Source organism: Perognathus longimembris, chromosome 1, assembly GCF_023159225.1.
Source record: "Perognathus longimembris pacificus isolate PPM17 chromosome 1, ASM2315922v1, whole genome shotgun sequence".
NCBI classification, from domain to species: domain Eukaryota; kingdom Metazoa; phylum Chordata; class Mammalia; order Rodentia; family Heteromyidae; genus Perognathus; species Perognathus longimembris.
The window spans coordinates 4443153-4465563 of NC_063161.1; the positions used below are offsets into that span (position 1 = coordinate 4443153).

Consider the following 22411-nt stretch of genomic DNA (forward strand, 5'->3'; position numbering starts at 1 on the left):
GCGAAGGCCGAGCCGCGGGGCGGGCGTCCCCGTCGCTGCCCAGCCCGCCCGCGGGCCTGCGGCCTTCGGGCCCTCAGGTGAGGCGACACGGACGCCGCGGACGCCGCCGCCGCCGCCTCGGGCGGAGGGCGTGCCTGTGGGGGCGAGCGCGCATGCGCGGCCGCCGCACCCCCGTTCCTCCTCCGCCCTCCGGGTCTCGCAGCCCGGTGATCGCAGGTGCCCCTTTCTCTCTCCGTGTTGCTCACCGCGGGCGTTCGTCTGCGAGCTGGGCCGTCGCTTCGGGCGGGTTCTGCGGGGCGCCCCGCACCTGCTCCGAGAGCTCGGGGCGGAGACCCGGCCGCGCCCCCGCGCCCTGGGCCCTCTGCCCGGCGCCCTGGGCGAGCGCGCGAGAGCGCGGGGCGGGGAGGGCACCGCCGCCCCCGGCGGGGACTAGAGGGGTCGATTCTAGAAGGATCCTGTCCGTCATGGGAGGCTGTTCTCAAAGCAGCTTCTTTGTGCCGGGTGCTGGCGCGTGGCCGTGGGGGGCAGAGGGCGGGGTGTGGGTGGGTGTGTGGAGAGGTAGGTCCCAAGAGTCACTGTGGGTCATGGACTGTCACCCAAAGGGACACCTCACGCGCCCTTGACGCAAAGTCATTATTTCCTGCGTGCCCCTGTGTGTCCCAGTGCACAGGTGCCAATCCTGGGGCTTGAACTCGGCGTCTGGGCGCCATCTCAAGGCTAAGGTTCCGCCGCTTGAGCCGCAGCTCCACTTCTGGCTTTATGGTGGTTAGTGGTAGTCTCACGGACTTTCCGGTCCAGGCCGGCTTCAACCACAGTCCTCAGATCTCAGCCTCCTGAGTAGCTAGGATTACAGGCGTGAGCCGCTGGCTCCTGGCTTGACAAGCTCAGTTTTGAAAATGGCTGAACCAGTGACTTGCAGTTCTGATGCACCAGTTCATGTGACCCAGAAGAAAATAATACATCAAATTCATTGCACAGTACCCTGAACACCACTCGCTGTTCTGGTGGGTTTTTTTTGGGGGGGGGGAGATAATAAAGCAATCTGACATCACCCAATATTTATGTACTCTTCTACAGAGAACAGCTTCGCATACTGGGGATGGGAGGGAGCCGCTGTGGCCCTACACAGAGGGACACTTGCACTCTTGGTTCACTTGTCTGTTCTAATTGCAATTTCTGGTGGCTGGGAATATGGCCTAGTGGCAAGAGTGCTTGCCTCGTATACATGACCACATATACAGAAAACAGCCAGAAGTGGCGCTGTGGCTCAAGTGGCAGAGTGCTAGCCTTGAGCAAAAAGAAGCCAAGGACAGTGCTCAGGCCCTGAGTTCAAGGCCCAGGACTGGCAATAAATAAATAAATGCAATTTCTGAGCCCGTCCCTGGGCCTGGGCTGGGGGCTGGGGACCAGAGATGACCCAATGACCTCTGCCATGATAGATGACTCAGGTGCAAAGCAAGAGTTGGCATGGCGGTGGGGGACGGCGGTGGCACAGGTCATTGACAGGTCGCAGCCTCTGTTCACCTTTGAACTCCTCCAGCCTGTTTTATTTAATTTTTTTTGTTTCTTTTTATTGCATAACTACGCCTGAAAGCAGCTAGTTTGTACAGAATACAAATTTAGGTCTCGAAGCGTAGCTTAGTAGAACATGTGCATAGCCTGTGCCTGGGTCAATTCCCAACACTTAAAAAAGAAAGTGTATTTGGTTCAGGGTTCTAGAAGCTAATAAATGAAAGGCTAGCCACATCTCACGAGGGTCTTGGACTGTGCCGTGGTGTGGCAGGGGACGGAGCAAGCTGCTAGCTCAGCTCTCTCTTCTTACAGAGCCACGAATGCCATCGCCATGAAACCTGCCCCTCACCCACCTCCCAAAGGTCCCTCCTTTACACACCATCAAGTGAAGTTGGGGGTTAAGGTTGTGAAACCTGGACCTCTGGGTGGGGGGTGGGGACACAGAGCCTGGAGGACTCTGTAAAAGGCCTGGGGGCTGCCTGCCTTCGGCATCACGAGCCTGTTCTGCGCACATCCCTGAAACAGGACCTCATCCTCCCGGTCTTGCTCCATTCATAAAACTGCTCATCTCTTGGTTGTGTGTCACCAGTGGTGGTGTTTTGTGGCCCCTCTCATCCGTGTTTCAACTTCATTTTAGGTGGGGGCCAGAGGTGACGATCGGTGAAACCAGAGAGAACCTGAGCTCTCCCGTGGCTCCGCAGGGACCCATGGTGGGTGCCTGGCGTGACAGGTGACAGGCCTCAGTGGCAGGTGAGCACGTGGTGGCCGGGGCGAGGCCCTCGCGGTGGGCCCGACGCGCTGGCCCTCCCCAAGGTTCCATTTCCCGCGCTGCCACTTGAGGATGGGGATGCGGGCCACGGCAGTGCCGGAAGCACTCCTCTCCGCTCTGCCGTCACCGCTGCCGCCGGGCTGTGGCTGCTGTAGGCTTTGGGGGAGGTGCGGCTTGAGGCCTGCTGTGTCTGGTGATGGGGCGACTGTCGCTGGCCTGGCGGGTCTGGTTCCTGGTCCCATGGAGCACCGGGAGCACCGGGCACGCAGGAGCCGGGCACTCAGGGCTCTGATGCTGACACCTGACGCTGCCCTGGGCAGGGCGTGCGGGCACTTGGCCTCTGTGGGGGACGCGAGTCTGCAGAATGTGGGGGCTCAGCTCTTGGGGTGCATTGGCCGTTGTCTCCAGGTGATGACTGCTGGTGTTACTGTGTACCAGGTGTCGTCTCTGATCACAAAGTGGGGTGACTCTGGTTAGGCTCTGTGTTACCCCATGAACTGGGAACATCATTCACAGGCCGCCCTGGGTGGGGCTCAGGTGGCAAGGCCCCTGGGTCTGCCTCTCACCCCGACCTTGCCCTTCCCTGGGAGGGATAGGAGCACGCCGTCTCTTCTGAGTGTTTTCCTCCAGCCAGGCCTCGTCCTCAGGGCCTCCCTGCTTGCTGCCCCAGCCCTCATCCATGCCCAGCTTTGTAAATGAGGAGCTGGTAGCCTCTTACGGGCACACAGAGAGTGAGTGGGGGAGCCAGGCCACACACCCCAGCCCAGGCCTTCCTCCAGGGGGCAGCAGCCTGTCCAGCTTGGAAGCGGGTAACTGTGGGGTCAGGCAGGCTAGGCTCCCTCCTCATCCCCACCACTCACCCCTGAGTAGAGCTAGGCAGATCTGGGGAGCGGGCCTCCCTTAGAAAGACCCTCAGGCTCCCGGAGTCCCTGGTAGAACAAGCCTGTTGTGGGGGAGCCCTGCCCCCTTCAGATGAGATCAGACAGGAGGATAAAGAACACGGCCGTGCCTGCGGAAGCGGAGCAGAGCCTGGAAAACCGGGCTTTTTCGGGGGAAAAGGTCCAAAGAGGACAAAGGGAACTCTCCAGAGAGGATGGCCACGCAGCTGAGAGACACACAGCTGAACCGACGGTCTGGCACTGCCGTTGCTCGGTTCGTCTGAGCTGAGCAGAACCACCAGCCAAGCACAGAGCTGGACCTAGGCAAACCTCAGCCAAGATGGGAGCCAGCCCCCTGGTCTCCGTGGTAACCGTGATGTGCAGTGCAGACCTGTGGATGCCCAGGGGCCAAGTACCTGGTGTGGAGGTTCACAGCCTGTGCCTCCTGTGCCGGCACAAGAGTAGCTCAGCCTGGCAGAGCAAGGAAAAGATGCACAGCATGTGCCAAGGCCCTGAGGTGGCAGAGAGGTCACAGGAGAAGGAGTGACACAGGTGTATCTAGAGAAGCCGTGCATGGGGCCACAGAGCTTGTTCTGTGGGAGGGACGTGTTGGAGCCACGGAGCGTGGTTGGCATGGGCAAGCGAGGAGGCGAGGAGATCGGGAAGGGGAAGGCCCACGGGCCCACTGGGCGGGAGCTCAAGGTGCGGATCCCGGCACTGTCTTGTGCCTGCCCTGAGCTGGCTCCGTTCCGCCTGCAGCCTCCTTCCCTGCCACATATTCTCCAGGCACGTTGGCGGGCGTCTCTTGACCAGAGACCTCAGCCCTGCACAGCTGGCGTTCGTGGCGGGTGCCCATGCGCAGTGGAGCCGCTGCCGGCGTGGCGTGGGCTGGGGACCGAAGGGAAGTGGCCTGCCGTGAGCTGCCCGCGTGCAAAGCCCCGTGTCTCGCAGGACCATGGCAGGCCGTGTGAAGTGGGTCACTGACATTGAGAAGTCCGTGCTGATCAACAACTTCGAGAAGAGAGGGTGGATCCAAGTGAATGAAAACGAGGACTGGAACTTCTACTGGTAAGCTGGCTGTGTTTCTGAGCCCTGGGAGTACGGCACCCCGTGAAGGACCGGGCTCTCGGAGGTGGCCCTGTGCCTCGCCCATGTGCGGTCACCCCCGGCTGCTTTCTGTTCATGCCAAGTCCAAGGTGTTAGAGCCCAGCAAGTGTGACAGAGCCCAGCGCCCACCTCCAGGGCAGCATCTGGAAGGACAGACGAACACTGGGCGGGGTTTGTGCTCCTCTCGCTTTCCTCCTGTAAGCCACAAACTCCAGTGGAAACAGGAATCTTGTAGGAAAAGAAATGAGCATTAGCCAGGCACCAGTGGCTCACACCTGTAATCCTAGCTCCTCAGAGATCACGGTTTGAAACCAGCCGCGGCAAGAAAAAGACTTTTTTTTTTTGGTTGTGGAGCTTGAACTCAGGGCCTGAGCACTGTCCCTGGCTTCTTTTTGCTCAAGGCTAGCACTCTGCCACTTGATCCACAGCGCCACTTCTGGCCGTTTTCTGTATATGTGGTGCTGGGGAATCGAACCCAGGGCCTCATGTATACGAGGCAAGCTCTCTCGCCACTAGGCCATATCCCCAGCCCCTATGCTGATTATTTTCGAGGTAGGGTGATAGAAACTTTCTTGCCCAGGCTAGCCTTGCACTGTGATCCTCTCGTTCTCAGGCTTCTGAGTAGCTAGTATTACAGGCATAAGCAACACGGCCTGTCCCCTTTACACATGATGCTAAGAGCCCTCAGACAGTGAGGATCTTGCTTGGCTGGTTTCTCACCTGGCTGGAACTTTTCTTTAAATGTGGCTACGTTTACAGTTGCACAGGCAGCTCTTCGGGGCTCACGTTTTATTTCTCTTGAGCAGTGCTGCTCTAGCAGTACTTATTTTTCATGTATGACTCCACAAACAGACTCAAGGCTGTGTGGCCCGCTCCTCACCTCTGTAGTAGCAGACTGAAGCCTTGCCAAGTCTCCCCAATCTCAAAAGTCCTTCTGGAGGCTGACCAGCAGCTGGAAGGGAAAAGAAAGAGGAGAGGGAGAGCGGGCAAGCCTTCGCCACACAGGCTTGTGAAAAGGTTTGCCAAAGAATTAGGGAAGCCTGAATGCTGTGCAAAAATGACTGCTCCTAAGGAGCATTTGTAGCTTTTTGGTGGTTAATTGGAAATGGAGTCTTCTGGGGCTGGGAATGTGGCCTAGCGGTAGAGTGCTTGCCTAACGTGCATGAAGCCCTGGGATCGAATCCTCAGCACCACATAATTAGAAAAGGCCGCTAGTGGCGCTGTGGCTCAAGAGGTAGAGTGCCTGCCTTGAGCAGAAAGAAGCCAGGGACAGTGCCCAGGCCCTGAGTCCAAGCCCCAGGACTTGGGAGGGGGGGAGAAGAAAAGAAAATGGAGTCTTCTAAGAATGACTGCTTCTGTGGTTGTGATACCAGCCTGAAATCAGGAAAAGCCCGATGGTCCTGTGGGCAGCTCTTAGCCTCGCCCCAGGGCCTCACACTCTTGCTTGGCTTTTTTGCTCAAGGCTAGCCCCCTGGTTGCCCCACAGTTCCACTTGTAGCTTTGGGGTGGTTTATGGGGGATAGTCTCACGGGCTGGCTTTGACCTGTGATCCTCAGATCTCAGCCTCCTCAGTAGCTAGGATTACCAGCGTGAGCCTTTGTTGCCAGCTCCAAGCTTCTTTGTTTTGCAGTTCAGCAGCCCCTTTGCTGTTGTCAGCCCTTCCATCATATGTGGTGGTGGGTTGTTTTGTTTTGCTTTGTTTTCCAGTCCTGGAGCTTGAACTCAGGGCCTGGGCACTGTCCCTGGGCTTCTTTTTGCTCAAGGCTAGCACTCTGCCACTTGAGCCACAGCGCCACATCTGGCCTTTTCTGTTTATCCAATACTGAGGCTTCATACATGCTAGGCGAGCACTCTACCACTAAGCCACCTTCCCAGCCTCCTTCATGTATTTTTCCTGCCCCTATGAGGTCAATGAGGATTGATGTAGGTTAGGAATAATAGCTCTTTATGAAGACTAGAAGGAATCCATTTCCAGGTTGGGTTGTAGCTCAATGGCAGAGCAAGTGCTTACCTGGCGTGTGCAATCCTCAACATTGCAAAAAATAATAAGGGACCTGGTGTGGTGGCTCATGCTGTAATTCCAGCTACTTGTGAGGTGACTGTCAGGAACATAGTAAGTAACTTGAGATTAGCCTGGGCAAAACTGCATGTCAACAAACAAGCTGGGCATGACAGTTCTCATCTGTAACCCTAGCTACATGGAGGCATAACAGGGAGGACAACAGTACCAGGCTGGCCTTCTGGCAAAAGTGAAATCCTTTCTGAAAAATAACTAAAGCCAAGCAATAAAGAGCTGGAACCAGCACCAGTGGCTCACGCCTGTAATGCCAGCTACTCAGGAGGCTGAGGTCCAGGGATTGCAGTTCAAAGCTGGCAGAAAAACCTGGAGACTCTTACCTCCAATTAACCACCAAACAAGCTGTAAGTGGAGCTGTCGCTCAAGTGGTAGAGCGCTGGTGTTGAGCACAAAAGCTCAGGGACAGGCCTGAATTCAAGACCCAGCACCGGCACAACAACAAAACAGAAAAGCAAACTGGCTCCCACTCAGAGTGAGTGCGCCCACAGCCCAGGGCAGGGGCAGGTGATAGCGGGGGCTCATGGGGGTGTGGGGCTCTGAGGAGGCCCCTGCACCGTGAAGACCTCGTCCCCTGCGTCACTGTCAGGATGAGCGTGCAGACCATCCGGAATGTGTTCAGCGTGGAAACCGGGTACCGGCTGTCGGACGATCAGATCGTCAACCACTTTCCCAACCACTACGAGCTGACCCGCAAGGACCTGATGGTGAAGAACATCAAGAGGTACCGCAAGGAGCTGGAGAAGGAGGGCAGCCCGCTGGCCGAGAAGGACGAGAACGGCAAATACCTCTACCTGGGTTTGTGCCTTCCCCGGGGGCCTCGGGCGGGAGGCGCCCAGCTGGCGCTTTGTGACAGGCGGTGGGGCTGGGCGGGTCGTGTGGCATCCATGTCATGTCAGGTGCATCCGGGGGGCGGGCTGGCAGATTGGCGTGGCACCTGCGTGTGAGTACCTTGGAGTTACATGGAGCCGAGCAGGGGTGCTCAGTGCCCAGGAACCTGAGCCGCTCCAGGAAGAGCCCTGCCCCTGGCATTGCCCAGCTCTGGCCTCTGCTCCGCATCTGCCCAGTGGCCTGGCCCCCACGTCCCCATGGGGACTGACACGTTTGGAGCCCAGGGCTCAATGGAGGTAACTTACCGTTTGCACTGGGACTCGTCGCCATAGCTGCGGGGCTGGGGTGAGGGGTGATGATAAGCCACCCTCCTCCTCTTCCTCCTCCTCCTCCTCCTCCTCCTCCTCCTCCTCCTCCTCCTTCTCCTTTTATCTCTTCCTTTCCCTCCTTCTCCTCTCCTTCCCTTCTCCTCTTCTTCTCTTCCCCCTCCTTCTTTCTCCTCTTCCCCCCTTCTTCCTCCTCCCCCTCCCCCTCTTCTTCCTCCTCCCTCCTCCTCTTCCTTCTTCTCTTCCCCCTCCTTCTTTCTCCTCTTCCCCCTCTTCTTACTCCTCCTCCTCCCCCTCTTCTTCCTCCTCCCTCCTCCTCTTCTCCTCTTGCCCCTCTTCTTCCTCCTTCTTCTCCCCTTCCTCCTCCTCTTCTCCTTTTCCTTTTCCATCTCCTTCTATTGCTCCTTTTCCTCCTCCTCCTTCTCCTCCTATTTCTCCCATTCCTCCCTTTCTTCCTTCTCCTTCTCTTCCCTCTGTGCTGGTACTGCATCTGAACTCGGGGCCTCACACTCTTGCTTGGCTTTTTCACTCAAGGCTAGCCCTCTATCATTTGAGCCACAGCTCCACTTTCAGCTTTATTTCTGGTTGATTAGAAATAAGGGTCTCTCAGATTTTCCTGCCCAGGCTGGCTTCGACATGCAATCCTCAGATCTCAGCCTCTCGTGTAGCTAGGATTATGGCGTGAGCCACGGGCTCCTCACCAGTGCTGGGCGTGTCTGCCTTGCAGACTTCGTGCCTGTCACCTTCATGCTGCCCGCCGACTATAACCTGTTCGTGGAGGAGTTCCGGAAGAGCCCGTCCAGCACGTGGATCATGAAACCTTGCGGCAAAGCCCAGGGCAAGGGCATCTTTCTCATTAACAAGCTGTCGCAGATCAAGAAGTGGTCCCGGGACAGCAAGACGTCCTCGTGAGTGCACGGGCCCCGCCCCCGCCCCCATGCCGTCCAGACAGTGAGCTCAACAGGCAGAGAGCCCTCCCTCATTCCTGACCAGGCGCTCTTCCCCGCCATGCCTTCCCCGAGCGCCTTGCTGTCTCACGGCGGCTTTCCCTGGTTTGTGCAGGTTTGTGTCTCAGTCCACAAAGGAAGCCTATGTGATCTCGCTCTACATCAACAACCCGCTGCTCATTGGTGGCCGGAAGTTTGACCTGCGCTTGTATGTCCTGGTGTCCACGTACCGCCCCCTGCGCTGCTACATGTGAGGGCCCACGCCGTGCCTCCCTTCTCCCCGTTTCCTGCGCCTGCATAGGGTGGGCGTTGGGGAAATAAGAGCAGTTAGCCTTGATGTGAATGTGGATCTCGTAAGTGGGCATGTTGGGCGTGGCCGCGCTCACCTCTCGTCCCCGCACGTGGGAGGCAGAGACAAGAAGATTGTGAGTTTGAGGCCAATCTAGGATACTGGATGAGACCTAAATACAGATGTTAAAAGCTTCCAAAGAAAGGCGTTTAGGGGCTGGGGATATGGCCTAGTGGCAAGAGAGCTTGCCTCGTATACATGAGGCTCTGGGTTCAATTCCCCAGCACCACATATATAGAAAATGGCCAGAAGTGGCGCTGTGGCTCACGTGGCAGGGTGCTAGCCTTGAGCAAAAAGAAGCCAGGGACAGTGCTCAGGCCCTGAGTCCAAGCCCCAGGACCGGCCAAAAAAAAAAGAAAGGCATTTAAAGAGCAAGGTGGAGGGGCTGGGAATATGGCCCAGTGGCAAGGGTGCTTGCCTCATTCATATACATGAAGCCCTGGGTTCAATTCCTCAGCACCACATATATAGAAAATGGCCAGAAGTGGCGCTGTGGCTCACGTGGCAGAGTGCTAGCCTTGAGCAAAAAGAAGCCAGGGACAGTGCTCAGGCCCTGAGTCCAAGGCCCAGGACTGGCAATAAATAAATAAATAAAAATAAAACAATAAGAAACGTATGACTATAACACAGAGATAAATGAAAACTACAACAGAGAATAAATGAGAAACAGAATAAACTAAAAAAAAAAAAAAAGCAAGGTGGAACATTTCCTTGTGTGTATCGTTTGGATCCACGCGAATCTCCCCTAGGTATAAGCTCGGGTTCTGCCGGTTCTGCACGGTGAAATACACCCCGAGCACCAGCGAGCTGGACAACATGTTCGTTCACCTCACCAACGTGGCCATCCAGAAGCACGGGGTGAGTGGCTCCGCTCTGCGGCTGGCTGGCCTTCCTGTTTTCACGGGAGGAAGGGGTGGGTAGAGATGACACGCGGGCCGCGCACTGAAGGGATGGGGGCCTGGGCAGCTGGCGTTGTGAGTACCTGCTTGGGGTGCAGGAGGAGTAGGGGTGGGGGCACCTGGAGAAGGAAGGTTCAAGCCCCACCTTTCTAGGGCTGTCACTGGGGCAGGGCACTAGTGCTTGATCCTGGCTCTGTGTTTGTGAGCAGAGAGAATCACAATGCAGGCGCCCCTTGACCTCCAGTGGGGCCGCGGCTCCCCTAAACGTGTCTCAAGTGGAAATAGTACAAGTCAAACTGGAGACCAGTGGCTCCTACTTGTAATCCTAGTGACACAGGAGGCTGAAATCGGAAGATCCCAGCTCAAATCCAGCCTGGGCAGCAAAGTCTATGAGACTCTTCTCTCCAGTTAGCTAGCAATAAGCCGGTTCAAGCAATAGAGTACCCTCCTTACGCAAGGGCATACTGCTCAAGCACGATCAATACCAGGTTCTGAGTTCAAGCCCCAGTAGCAACACACAGACATATACACACAGAAGAAACGGTGTAAGTCAACCACGTGCTCAGTGCACTGGGGCTTTTTGTTTCTTGAGAGGCGCGGATGGAGCCCAGGTCCCTTGCATGCCAGGAGTTCTGCCACTGAGCCACAACCCCACACTGCGCGCTAGCCCCAAGACACTTCCTATTGAACCTTGCATGAAAATGACCCACGGCTCAGTATTTAAGTTGGGGAAAGCATGTGTCACACGAGCAGCGGATTGTTGGGGAGCAGCTCCTGGAGGACTGACGGCCGCAGAGCCGCAGAGGCCGCGTGCTGTGGCTGAGCGGGGGGCACACACAGCCTGTAACGCTGTTAGTAAGCGGCAGACCTCCCCGGGGCGCGGCTCCCGGGTCCCCGCCAGCACCCAGAGGTGCGGGAGGAGCAGGAGGACAGGGCGGGGCGCGGGGGGCTGATGCTTGGGGCTTCTCTTCCCCAGGATGACTACAACCACATCCACGGGGGAAAGTGGACGGTGAGCAACCTGCGCCTGTACCTGGAGAGCACGCGTGGCCGGGAGGTGACCAGCAAGCTGTTCGACGAGATCCACTGGATCATCGTGCAGTCCCTCAAGGCCGTGGCGGTGAGCGCCGGGCGCCGCCAGCTCTCAGGACCTGTTTGGGAGCTGGGGACATGTCTGGTCTTTGGGTGACAATCTCCAGGTTCACGTTCTCCCTGCCCCTGTGTGCCAGTGGCTCAAGTGGTTTCAGAAAGGGGTTGAGGGCAGGGCCAGCCAGGCTCCGCGGGGTAAGCTGGGCACCGTGGTGTTACCAAACCACCTGAGACACTGGTGGGGTTGTAGTGGGGGGCAGTAGAGCGAAGAGGTACACGTGGCAGGGCCGCGTGTAAATCACAGCTGAGCTGGACCCCCTCCCCCCCGCCATGACTGCCACTGGGTGCCAGGTATAGGAGGCTTTAACGGAACAAGAAACCTGGGCTAGGTCACCAATACATCTCACAACAAGGCAGGGCGGCCCCCGAGGTCACCTGTCAGAGGTCACCTGTTCGAGGCTTTCTCTACATGGCTGCCGTGACAGAAAGGGAGAGACACCTCCATCCCCCACCCAGGTCCCCGCCCACACTTTCTGAGAACAGGCTATGTAATGATCAGAAAGAACTAGATGCTGCTAATCCGACAGCACATGTAAAGGTGTAGATCTTTACTATTATTATTATTAATTTCTTGTGCTAGTCCTAGGTCTCGAACTCAGGGCCTGGGCACACTGTTCCTGAGCTTTTTTCCTCAAGGCTAGCAGTCTACCACTTGAGCCACAGCTGCACGCCTGGCTTTTTTGTGTACTTATTTGGAGATAAGACTCTCACAGACTTTCTGCCCAGGCTGGCTTCAAACCTTGATCCTCAGATCTCAGCCTCCTGAGTAGCTAGGACTTCAGGCTTGAGTCACTGCTGTCTGCCTTAGATCTTTTCTTTGTTTTGTTTTGTTTTGTATTGGTATTTGAACTCAGAGCTTGAGCTTGCTAGGCAGGCATGCTTCAAGCACAGCTAGGTTTTAGGACAGGTCTCACTAATCACCTGGGCACAAAGCTAAGCCACCATCCACTATATATCTACTGGATCTGTATCCATCCACTATCTCTAGGATACATGTGCGTCCTGTTGGCCTGGGCGCTACGTGCGTCCTGTTGGCCTGGGCGCTAGTCAGTGCGGCAGTGCTCAGCTCCCCTTCTATGAGACTCATGGACTTTTCTGCCTGGGCTGGCCTGGCACCGTGATCCCCCCATCCTAGCCTGCCACGTAGCTTGGGAGGACTGGAACACACCATCTACTCATATGGGCCAAGAAGGGGTCCTCTCTGCCCATGCTCACCCCAAGCTACAGTTCTCCCAGTCTCAGCTTCCCAAATGGCCACTAGTCTCAGTGGTGTGATCGTAGGCCAGCCCTCTCCCCATTTTCTCTGATTGGCAGGACGTAAAGTGACCAGGTTGGTCAAGAAAGCCTGTCTTCTGACCCTTCCGCCTGTGCCCCTGCCCATCCCCTCTGGCCTCCACTGCCGGGTGGGGGGGGGAGGGGGGAGTTTCCAGGGTCTGAGCGTCCTTGGAGGAAATCTTTGGATGTACTCTGTTCTCCAGTCACTTTGCATATGCTTAGTCTCCTGGTTTGGGCCAGGTGTGCTGCCTTCAGAGCAGCTCGGGTGGAGGCAGACGTGGAGCAGGGGCGTGGAGGGGCCTGTGTGGGGCGTGGCGTGGGCTCTGGACCAGCTGCGCCAGTGACCCCAGCTTAGCAGCTTCCTGCTCTCCCAGGTTCTCCGGGACAGAATCTGAGCAGCAGCAGGGTTTAGACTCCAGGCTTTCTGTGGAAATGTAATCCTGAGTTTCGGGAGGGAACCGAAGCAAGGCCCAGCCTGGGTCCCCCTGAGATGGCTCACTCCAAGTAGCATGCAGTCTAATGCCCACGAATGGATACAGAGGCCTTACTGCCCTGTCTAGAGCTCACTGAAGAGGGCTGCAGGAGTCCCTGGGAGGCATGTAAAACTACTGAGGGGTTCAGATTCAGGGAGGCCAAGGAGGGCCCGGGAATCTCATTGCCAGCAGGTGATTGGAAAATATTAAAGTGTATTTGGGCGAAACAAATTCGCACATTACAAAGGAAATTCCGTCACTCTAAGCAAACTTTCAAGTTTTAGTAAGGATTTATTTCAGTACAGCAAGACAAGGTAGGGAGAATTTGGAGGGGAGGGGAAGCAGAGAAACCTTTCCTGCTTCTTATGGAGAAAATGGGCGTTAAAATGGGGTTCCTGTCCACAGTCTTCATACTTCCTGAGCTGGGTGAAGATGCTCGGTTATGCATCCAGCAACTCCTAACCTAACAGTGGTTTGGGGTAAGAGTGGTGAGGCCCACCAAAGCAGAAGTAAACTTTCAGACCCCCTTTTTTTTTTTTTTTTTTTTTTTGGTGCCAGTCCTGGGGCCAGAACTCAGGGCCTGGATGCTGTCTGTGAGCTCTCTTTGCTCAAGGCTATCACTCTGTCACTTGAGCCACAGCTCCACTTCTGGCTTTTTGGTAGTTAATTAAGAGTCTCACAGACTTTCCTTCCCCGGGCTGGCTTTGAACAACAACACTCACATCTCAGCCTCCTGAGTAGCTAGGATGACAGGCGGAGCCACCGGTGCCCGGCTCAAGCCTTTATTTTGCCAGATATGCTTTTCATTTCTGACTCTACCCATTCAGGGAGTTTGCAGCTTCTTACCTTTTCAAAAGAGAACACAGAACTCCCATCTGTATCTGTTGTTGCCACATCTCAAAGTAGGCATGGTGTTTACCTGTCTAACTGCTGTTTACACTTATTTCCTGGTTCTGATGTCAATACTTGCTAAGTATTATTTAATTTCCCTGCCTCCTCACCTGGCGGATCTTTAAGTTTTGAGAGGCCTTTTGTTGTTTTCCAGTTTACTCTAGGTGTTTACCATCAGGTCCCAGGATGCTTTATAAAGAGGCTTTGCTGTTGTCCCAAAGCCAGATGAAAGTTTTAGTGAGGATTTAGTTAATATGATAGAACAAGTAAAGGGGAAAATGAGGAAAAGAGAGAAACATTTTCTATTTGCCAAGAAGGAAGTGAGAGTTAAAGGCTTTGTAAGCAGATGAGTTTTTATCACTGGAAATGAGTTTGTAATGTGGGGGGGGGGTGGTCAGCAGCCTGGAGGACAGTGTGTATGTGCGTGCGTGTGCGTGCGTGTGCGTGTGTGTGCGTGCGTGTGCATGTGGTATGGCTGCTCCCGAGCTTGGAGCTCCATGTGCACTCTGCGGTCAGTGTCAGGTTGGCAGAGACGAGCAGGATGCGGGGACACTGGTTTTGGCTGTTTCATGGAAGTCAGGCTTGGGAGGCGGGGCCTGTTGGTCTCCAGGGAGTTGACCTTTGACACTGCCACCTAACCCACTGGTCACTCTTGTCTTCAGCCGGTGATGAACAACGACAAGCACTGCTTCGAATGCTACGGCTACGACATCATCATCGATGACAAGCTGAAGCCCTGGCTGATCGAGGTAACTGTGCTCCCTCCCCTGCCGTCCGCATGCGCACCGCCACCCACGCACGGCCAGGCGTGAGCACGTGTGCAGCGTGGAGACACACGTGTGCTCCCGACCCCTCGTCTCGTGTGGGCCTAGCGGCAGGGAGGGGCTCTGGTCCAGCTTCAGATGAGTTTGGTGGCCTGGGTTGCCAGGGGCTTCCTGTCCCCATGGGGCCCTTGTTCCCCTCTGGGAAAGGAGCTCACAACCCCTGAAGTCCTCAGCCCGTGTGGAGGACAGCGCTGCCCGTGATAGGGACTAGCCAAGGCATGGTGACGGCTGTGCCAGAGGAGCAAGGTGTGCACCTGCTGCGGACCTGGGCCTTTTCTTGCCACTAGCCATGCTGGTCGGCATACCTGTCAGCGGCTCTTGCTTCAGCCCACCCAGCCGTGTGCTCTGCGGGTGAGCCGAAGCCACGCAGAGGAGCCGCAGGCCCCGAGGGCTCAGGGTGGGCATGACTGTGGGAATGACGGAGCCCTGCCTCTGTGGGCTTCTCACCCTGCACATGGCTTCCCACCAAGCTCTCATCTGGCCTGCTCAGGGCCTGCTGTCCCTTTCCAGGCCAGGAAGCCCTGTAGGAAGCTGGAAGGGCCACGCTGTCAGGCAGCAGGCTGGGTCATGGGGTGTCTCCACGCTGTCAGGCAGCAGGCTGGGTCATGGGGTGTCTCCACGCTGTCAGGCAGCAGGCTGGATCATGGGGTGTCTCCACGCTGTCAGGCAGCAGGCTGGATCATGGGGTGTCTCCACGCTGTCAGGCAGCAGGCTGGGTCATGGGGTGTCTCCACGCTGTCAGGCAGCAGGCTGGATCATGGGGTGTCTCCACGCTGTCAGGCAGCAGGCTGGATCATGGGGTGTCTCCACGCTGTCAGGCAGCAGGCTGGGTCATGGGGTGTTTCCACACTGTCTGTCAGGCAGCAGGCTGGGTCATGGGGTGTCTCCACGCTGTCAGGCAGCAGGCTGGATCATGGGGTGTCTCCACACTATCAGGCAGCAGGCTGGGTCATGGGGTGTCTCCACGCTGTCTGTCAGGCAGCAGGCTGGGTCATGGGGTGTTTCCACGCTGTCTGTCAGGCAGCAGGCTGGGTCATGGGGTGTCTCCACGCTGTCAGGCAGCAGGCTGGATCATGGGGTGTCTCCACGCTGTCAGGCAGCAGGCTGGATCATGGGGTGTCTCCACGCTGTCAGGCAGCAGGCTGGGTCATGGGGTGTCTCCACGCTGTCAGGCAGCAGGCTGGATCATGGGGTGTCTCCACGCTGTCAGGCAGCAGGCTGGATCATGGGGTGTCTCCACGCTGTCAGGCAGCAGGCTGGGTCATGGGGTGTCTCCACGCTGTCAGGCAGCAGGCTGGGTCATGGGGTGTCTCCACGCTGTCTGTCAGGCAGCAGGCTGGGTCATGGGGTGTCTCCACACTATCAGGCAGCAGGCTGGGTCATGGGGTGTCTCCACGCTGTCTGTCAGGCAGCAGGCTGGGTCATGGGGTGTTTCCACGCTGTCTGTCAGGCAGCAGGCTGGGTCATGGGGTGTCTCCACACTATCAGGCAGCAGGCTGGGTCATGGGGTGTCTCCACGCTGTCAGGCAGCAGGCTGGATCATGGGGTGTCTCCACGCTGTCAGGCAGCAGGCTGGATCATGGGGTGTCTCCACACTATCAGGCAGCAGGCTGGATCATGGGGTGTCTCCACGCTGTCAGGCAGCAGGCTGGATCATGGGGTGTCTCCACGCTGTCAGGCAGCAGGCTGGATCATGGGGTGTTTCCACGCTGTCAGGCAGCAGGCTGGGTCACAGTGGTGTTTCCACGCTGTCTGTCAGGCAGCAGGCTGGGTCACAGCGGTTTCTCCATGCTGTCAGGCAGCAGGCTGGGTCATGGTAATGTTTCTATGTACTTGTTACACTGCCAAACTGGCTGGGCACACGCGTAGATATAAAATATTTGTGTTTCCTCTTCTTGCATCTTAAATAGAATGATTTGAGTTGAATTCAAGCTTCTTTGATGACCTAGGATCCTAGTGGTGACCATTAGTTTGTGTGTGTGTGCGCGCATGCTTGCCAGTCTTAGGTCTTGCCAGTCTGGGCCTGGGTGCTGTTCCTAAGCTTTTGTGCTCAAGGCTAGTTCTCTGCCACTTGAGCCACAGCTCCAATTCTAACTTTTGTTTAGTGGTTCATTGGTGATAAGAATTTCTCAGGGCTGGGGATATGGCCTAGTGGCAAGAATGCTTGCTTCCTATACATGAAGCCCTGGGTTCAATTCCCCAACACCACATATATAGAAAATGGCCAGAAGTGGCGCTGTGGCTCAAGTGGCAGAATGCTAGCCTTGAGCAAAAAGAAGCCAGGGACAGTGCTCAGTCCCTGAGTCCAAGGCCCAGGACTGGCAAAAAAAAAAAAAAAAAAAAAAAATCTCTCAGACTTTCCTGCCTGGGCTGGCTTTGAACCATGATCTTCAGATCCCAGCCTCCTGAGTAGCTAGGATAACAGGCGTGAGCCACCAGTGCCTGGCCCATTATTTCTAATGTGGTAGTGATTCCATCTTCACATAGTCCCCATGAGAATGTCAGCACTGCGGAATAGGACAGTGGTAGTTTTAAGGGATCCCCTTGTAGCACACGTGGAGACGTCTGACTGGGAGAACCTGAGCACTGTACACGTTGACTGTCTCTAATCCCCCGTGCCTGCAGCAGCTGACCCAGGGCATTAGAGTTGTGTCGGTAACGGGAGCAGACAGGCTGCGCCCGGCCACATTGTGTGGCTTTGCTCCGCCGCCTGGAGGCCTGCTGGCGCCACCTCTCCATGGGTGGGCTGCCTTGCTTGGATCGGAACCTGCTCTACTGGGGAGGTTTGACTCATCACAGGAGACATAAACCTCATTCTGCCGCGTGATCAGGGCCACTGGAGTCGGTAGGACAGAGCCGACGCGCAGACGACACAAAGATGTTTGTGATGATCACCGATTCATCATGTGTGTGACCCTGATCGTGCCTTTAAATATTGACATTTCAACTAAGAACTAAGAAAAGCAACCCCAAAGTGCTTCCTGTGCAAGGTGCTGGGAAGGTGTTCACGGCAGTATCACCGATGGCAGCTTCCTGCCTGTGACGCGCCCGGGCCTGCGTTCCTTCCCCGCCTGGCGGAGTCAGCGGGGGGTGAAAAGCGTGTTCTCTCCTCTGCAGGTTAACGCGTCCCCATCGCTCACCTCCAGCACCGCCAACGATCGAATCCTCAAGTACAACCTGATTAATGACACCCTCAACATCGCGGTCCCCAACGGCGAGATCCCAGACTGCAAGTGGAACAAGTCCCCCCCAAAGGAAGTGCTTGGCAATTACGAGATTCTGTAAGTCCGCAGTGTCCCGCGCTTCAGGCCGAGGTGTGCAAGGGCTCTCCCGGACTCTTTCTTAGACTCAGTGAGGGGTCCAGGCACAGTTGCCTGGTGGCAGCAAACCAGACTTGCTCTGCTGGGTAAAGGTTGAAGAAGCACTGGCCCCACACCATGCCTGCAGGCTGCGCGGCCAGCGTGGTGTGCGAGCCGGGCACTGCTGGCTCACACCTGTCATCCCAGCCACTCAGGAGCTGGGATCTGAGGATCGGGGTTCAAAGCCAGCCCGGGTAGAAAAGTTTGTGAACCTCCTGTCTCCACTTAATCACCCAAAACGGGGACATGGGTTGCGGCCTGAGCAAATAAGCTAAGGGACAGCGCCCAGGCCCTAAGCTCAAACCAGACTCTCTCCACACACCTCAGCTGTAAAGCTTGGATGAACATTCTGAAGGGCTGCTATTAACCCTATGTCCGCCACATCCCAGCTCTGAGTCAGAGGGCAAAGATGGCCGCTTCACCAAGCCGGCCCCAGGTGACACTTCGCTGTCCTCAGGGACCTGGGGGGCGTTGCCACTGCAGTGGGAGAGCGTGACAGACAGCCTGGGCTCTGTGGCTTCAGTCCAGCTCTTCCAACGTGAAGCCCAGGCTGTGTCCGCACTCACTGCCTTGTGGGTCCCCAGCTCGGACCCGGCCTCCGGCTGCAGGGTCAGTCACGTGACTCGTGTGCAGGCCACTGACACGCAGCTCCCCAGGGGCTGGCGGGAAGTGTCAGCCGTCTGCTCCTTACTGCTGTCCTGTCCATGTGTTCTTTGGGGTCACTGCCAGGCACTGGGGCAAGGGCAGAAGGAAGGGCCGTGTCCACAGCAGCAGCTTGGTGAGGTGGTTCTCACCGGGGTGGTGACCCAGGGGGCCGGGTCAGGCTGCTCCCTGGCGCCATGCTTGAGACTGTCCGCTTGCAGGTACGACGAGGAACTGGCCCAGGGTGACGGGACCACTGACCGAGAGCTCAGAAGTCGCCAGGGCCAGCCGCAGGGACTCAAAGGAAGCCGGCTGAGAGACTCGAGGACCATCCTCAACACGTGGAAGTGACCTCCAGCCCGGCCCCGCCCTGCTCAAGGCCTGTTTTGGAGCTCCCTTTTTCTAGAATGCTTCTCTTTTCCTGAGCCCTGTAAATAATTATTTAATAAAGGCGCCTCCGCCGAGGGCCAAGGAGTCTGCTCCGCCGGGAGGCGCCCCGCCACGGCGGGAGCCTGAGATGTCACAGCCCGAAGCATTCGCAGTTCTTCAGTCTTGCACTAAACCCAGCACGTCCAAAAACAAAACCTGCCCATCTTGCAGAGATAGCAAGGAATTTAATCTGCTGGAAGTCCTTTTCGCTTAATTCTGGAGAAGTTGGGCATTTCTCCGCAAAAGGCTGCTGTCCAGTGCTCCCCGGGCCTGCCCTGTCGCTTCAGCCCCTCCGCTGTGAGGTTGGTAACAGGATCTAGTTCTTGTGATACTGTGCTGCCCAGGCTGGCTTCAAACCGTGGTCCTCGTATCTCAGCCTCCTGAGTACCTAGGATCAGTCCTGGGGGCTTGAACTCGGGGCCTGGGCACTGTGCCTGAGCTCTTTTGCTCAAGGCTAACGCTCTACCACTTTGAGCCAGAGCTCCACTTCCAGTTTTCTGGCGATTAATTAGAGATAAGAATCTCACTGGGACTTTGGTACCCAGGCTGGCTTTGAACCCGAGTCCTCAGATCTCAGTCTCCTGAGTAGCCTAGGGTTACGGGTGTGAGCCACCGTGGTCCAGCTTCATTCATATGCTTTTAGTGACATTCCACTGCTGATTTAAGGGAAAGGGGTCTTTAAATGCAAGCCGTGCGACGTGAAGAGAGAGAGAGAATCCTACAAAAGGTGTTTAGCTGGAATCTGAATCTGGAGACTGCCTGTTGTGACGTCCTGGTCTGGATGTCCATCGTACGCCATGCTCCGTATAGGTTCTGCAATGTTTGATGGCAGATCTCAAGTTGAATCTCTGGCCCAAAATCAAGATTGAGTCTGACTTGCCACGGGTTAGCTGTGTCCCACCCTGCCCATGGGCTCTTGGGGTTTTTGTTTTCGGGGAAATAGAAAGGGGGAGGGCTTGTCTTTCCTTTTTCTTTTTTTTCCTGCCAGTCCTGGGCCTTGGACTCAGGGCCTGAGCACTGTCCCTGGCTTCTTTTTGCTCAAGGCTAGCACTCTGCCACATGAGCCACAGCGCCACTTCCGGCCTTTTCTGTTTATGTGGTGCTGAGGAATCGAACTCAGGGCTTCACGTATGGTAGGTGAGCACTCGAGCACTAGGCCACATTCCCAGCTTTGTTTTCCTTTACCCCACAGTCAGTACAAGCCACATTCTCACAGCCTCCACCTCCACACAGTATGTGATTCTGATTTCCTTTGCCCCCACTGCCTCCTACACCCGTCCTCGGGTCACTGTTGTGCCCACCCCTCGTGGACGGGGCAGGCAGAGGCCCTGGCTGTGCGCTGACCCCCGAGGACGCTGCAGGAGGGAGGCCGCTTGCTGGGCGGGCCAGGCTCTGCCTGTGGCTCTGTGTCAGCTGGTGACTATCATCAGGACATTGGGCTTGGGGGCAGATGTTTCCTCCGAGAGCTCGGCCAGAGCACACGCAGGGAGGAAGCGCGGACGCGGGAGCCGGGACGCGGTGCGGCTATGGCCTGGCCTAGGGCCCGGCGGTCGCCTCTTTGGACTGTTTTCTTGTCCCCGCCCTAGTTCCCCTCCTAGTGTGTGGGCCATGGCCTGAGACCCACACCGGCTTGTCATTTCCACCACTTTGGATAGGGTTGGGTTTTCCCCGCATGAACTCATGCACCTGCGCCCCCAGTGTTGGTGAGGTGCTCGCATGGGGCCCCAAGCCTGGGGTGACCCCGCACTCTGGTCCTCGGGGGGATTGGGGGTCTGCTGTGGGGTGGGGCTCCCTGCTGTGGGTTCTTGGCCTGGGCAGGCACAGAGCGCCAGGGCACTTGGGGGACCCGGGGGAGCCCACAGCGGCCGCGGAGGCAGCAGGTGGATTTTGCTTCCTGCTTCTCACTCAGGAATCCATTTGCATGGCTTTAGCCATTTGCATGGAAGATAATTTTCTAACTTTTTTGGATTGTTCCTGCCTCAACTCTAATGCAATGTCAGTGTTTTGAAGTTAAAAAGAGTGTTCTTCAGGAATAATGTTTTATGGAGCAAGGTATTCTCAATTCATTGGCTAGGTGCTGGTATCACATGCCTATAATCCTTGCTTCTCAGGAGACAGATCTGAGGATCAGGGTTCAAAGCCAGCCTGGGCACAAGACTCGTTATCTCTGGTTAACCAGCAAAAAAACCGGATGTGGACCTGTGGCTCAAGTGGTAGTGTGTCAGCCTTGAACAAAAATGCTAAGTGACGTATTGAAGCCCTGAGTTCAAGCCCCAAGACTGGCGTACACACACCAGCAATGGTGGCAGTAGATCTTTCCAGTACATTCTGAGACAGAGGCCTGAGGTGTGGAAGCTGCAGGTCAGGTGGGGCCTCCGGGTGGCTAGGTAGCTGCACAGCCGTGGCTGCAGCTTCATGGGTTCCAGAATCCAGTCCTGCAGGAAACCACCTAGATGGCATGGAGCCGTGGGGCTGGGGCCGTGTGCTCACCGGCCTCCTCTGTCGCCTGCTGCACGGGGACACTGGAAGCCGGTCCCAGCACTGCCCCGGGGCTGGCCGCCTGGACAGCAGCACTTCTTGGTTGGAACACTCGGCGCCCTGACCAGCACAGCCAGGGGACCCCCAGTGACAGCCAGGACTTCAGTGCCAGCTGCTTGAGTCCACTTCTGCTGAAGGTGTTACCTTCGGGTTTTGTGAGTCGACTAGTGCCTCCCTCAGAAAAAGAAAGAGCAGCCTTCATGTCCGTCCAGAACTTCAGAGTGTGACCTCGGAAAGAGGGTCTTGGTACATGCAGTTAAGGATCTCAGGTTAAAATCATCTTGCATTGGGGGGATCCTGAACCGAAGGCTTGGTTTACAAGACAAGAAGCAAAGCCAGGGGCCAGGGCTCATGCCCAACCCCTACCTACTCAGCAGGAGGCTGAGATCTGGAAGGATCACAGCTCAGACAGATTCGTGAGACAGCTCCATCTCCAATTAACCACCAAAAGCTGGTCAGGAGGCATGGCTCAGGTGGTAGAGTGTCAGCTGTTGGCCAGTGAATTGAGGAAGCAAGTCAAGCAAGCATGAGGCTCTGAGTTCAAGCCCTGCAACTGATGTCAGAGAAAACCACGCGAATGATGATGAAGACAGAGCCAGCAGGACGCGGGGGGCGGGAGCAGGGTCCTGTGCTCACACGGTTTGGACTTCGGGGCTCCTGAGCTGTGAAAGATTCATCTGCTTTCTCGTAACCTCTGGATTCCTGGCCATTTTTCCTTCTTCTCTAGCTTCTACAGGAACCTTATCGAGTGGGCACAAAGGTCCGTGAGCAGGTGGCTGCGTGCCGGCAGCTGACACACTTGTCCACGTGGTCCCTTGCTCGCCCCTGCCCAGCTCGGGCTCTGAAGTGCGGCTGCAGTCAGCCATGCCCCCCCCCCCCCGTGGCCGCTCCCCGGCCCGGGCTGCTGGTCCTGAGCTGACGGCCCTGGCTTGAGCAGCTGTACATCACCGGTTTCCCTCCTGAGGTCATCAGTCTGCGCCTTGAGTGGTCTCAGTGCTATTCTCAAGGCCACTTTCTTCTTTTTATTTTCTTTTATATGTGAAGGGGGAGGGGGCAGTCCTGGGATTTGAACTCAGGTCCTTGTACTTGCTAGCAGGTGCTCTTCCTGAGCACACCCCAACCCTCCCTTGCCTCTTCAT

General features: G+C 56.6%; 1 protein-coding gene across 1 annotated transcript; it reads left to right on the top strand.

Moving 5' to 3' along the window:
* Positions 1 to 19120, top strand: Ttll1 (TTL family tubulin polyglutamylase complex subunit L1). Its single transcript, XM_048354263.1, has 11 exons — positions 1 to 77; positions 2150 to 2262; positions 4111 to 4227; positions 6930 to 7138; positions 8225 to 8405; positions 8560 to 8694; positions 9543 to 9651; positions 10669 to 10812; positions 14143 to 14229; positions 17422 to 17585; positions 18527 to 19120. Exons 3-11 carry the CDS (start codon positions 4115 to 4117, stop codon positions 18654 to 18656), a joined length of 1272 nt encoding a protein of 423 aa, XP_048210220.1. The 5' UTR covers positions 1 to 77; positions 2150 to 2262; positions 4111 to 4114; the 3' UTR covers positions 18657 to 19120.
* The last annotated feature ends 3291 nt before the right edge of the window (positions 19121 to 22411 follow it).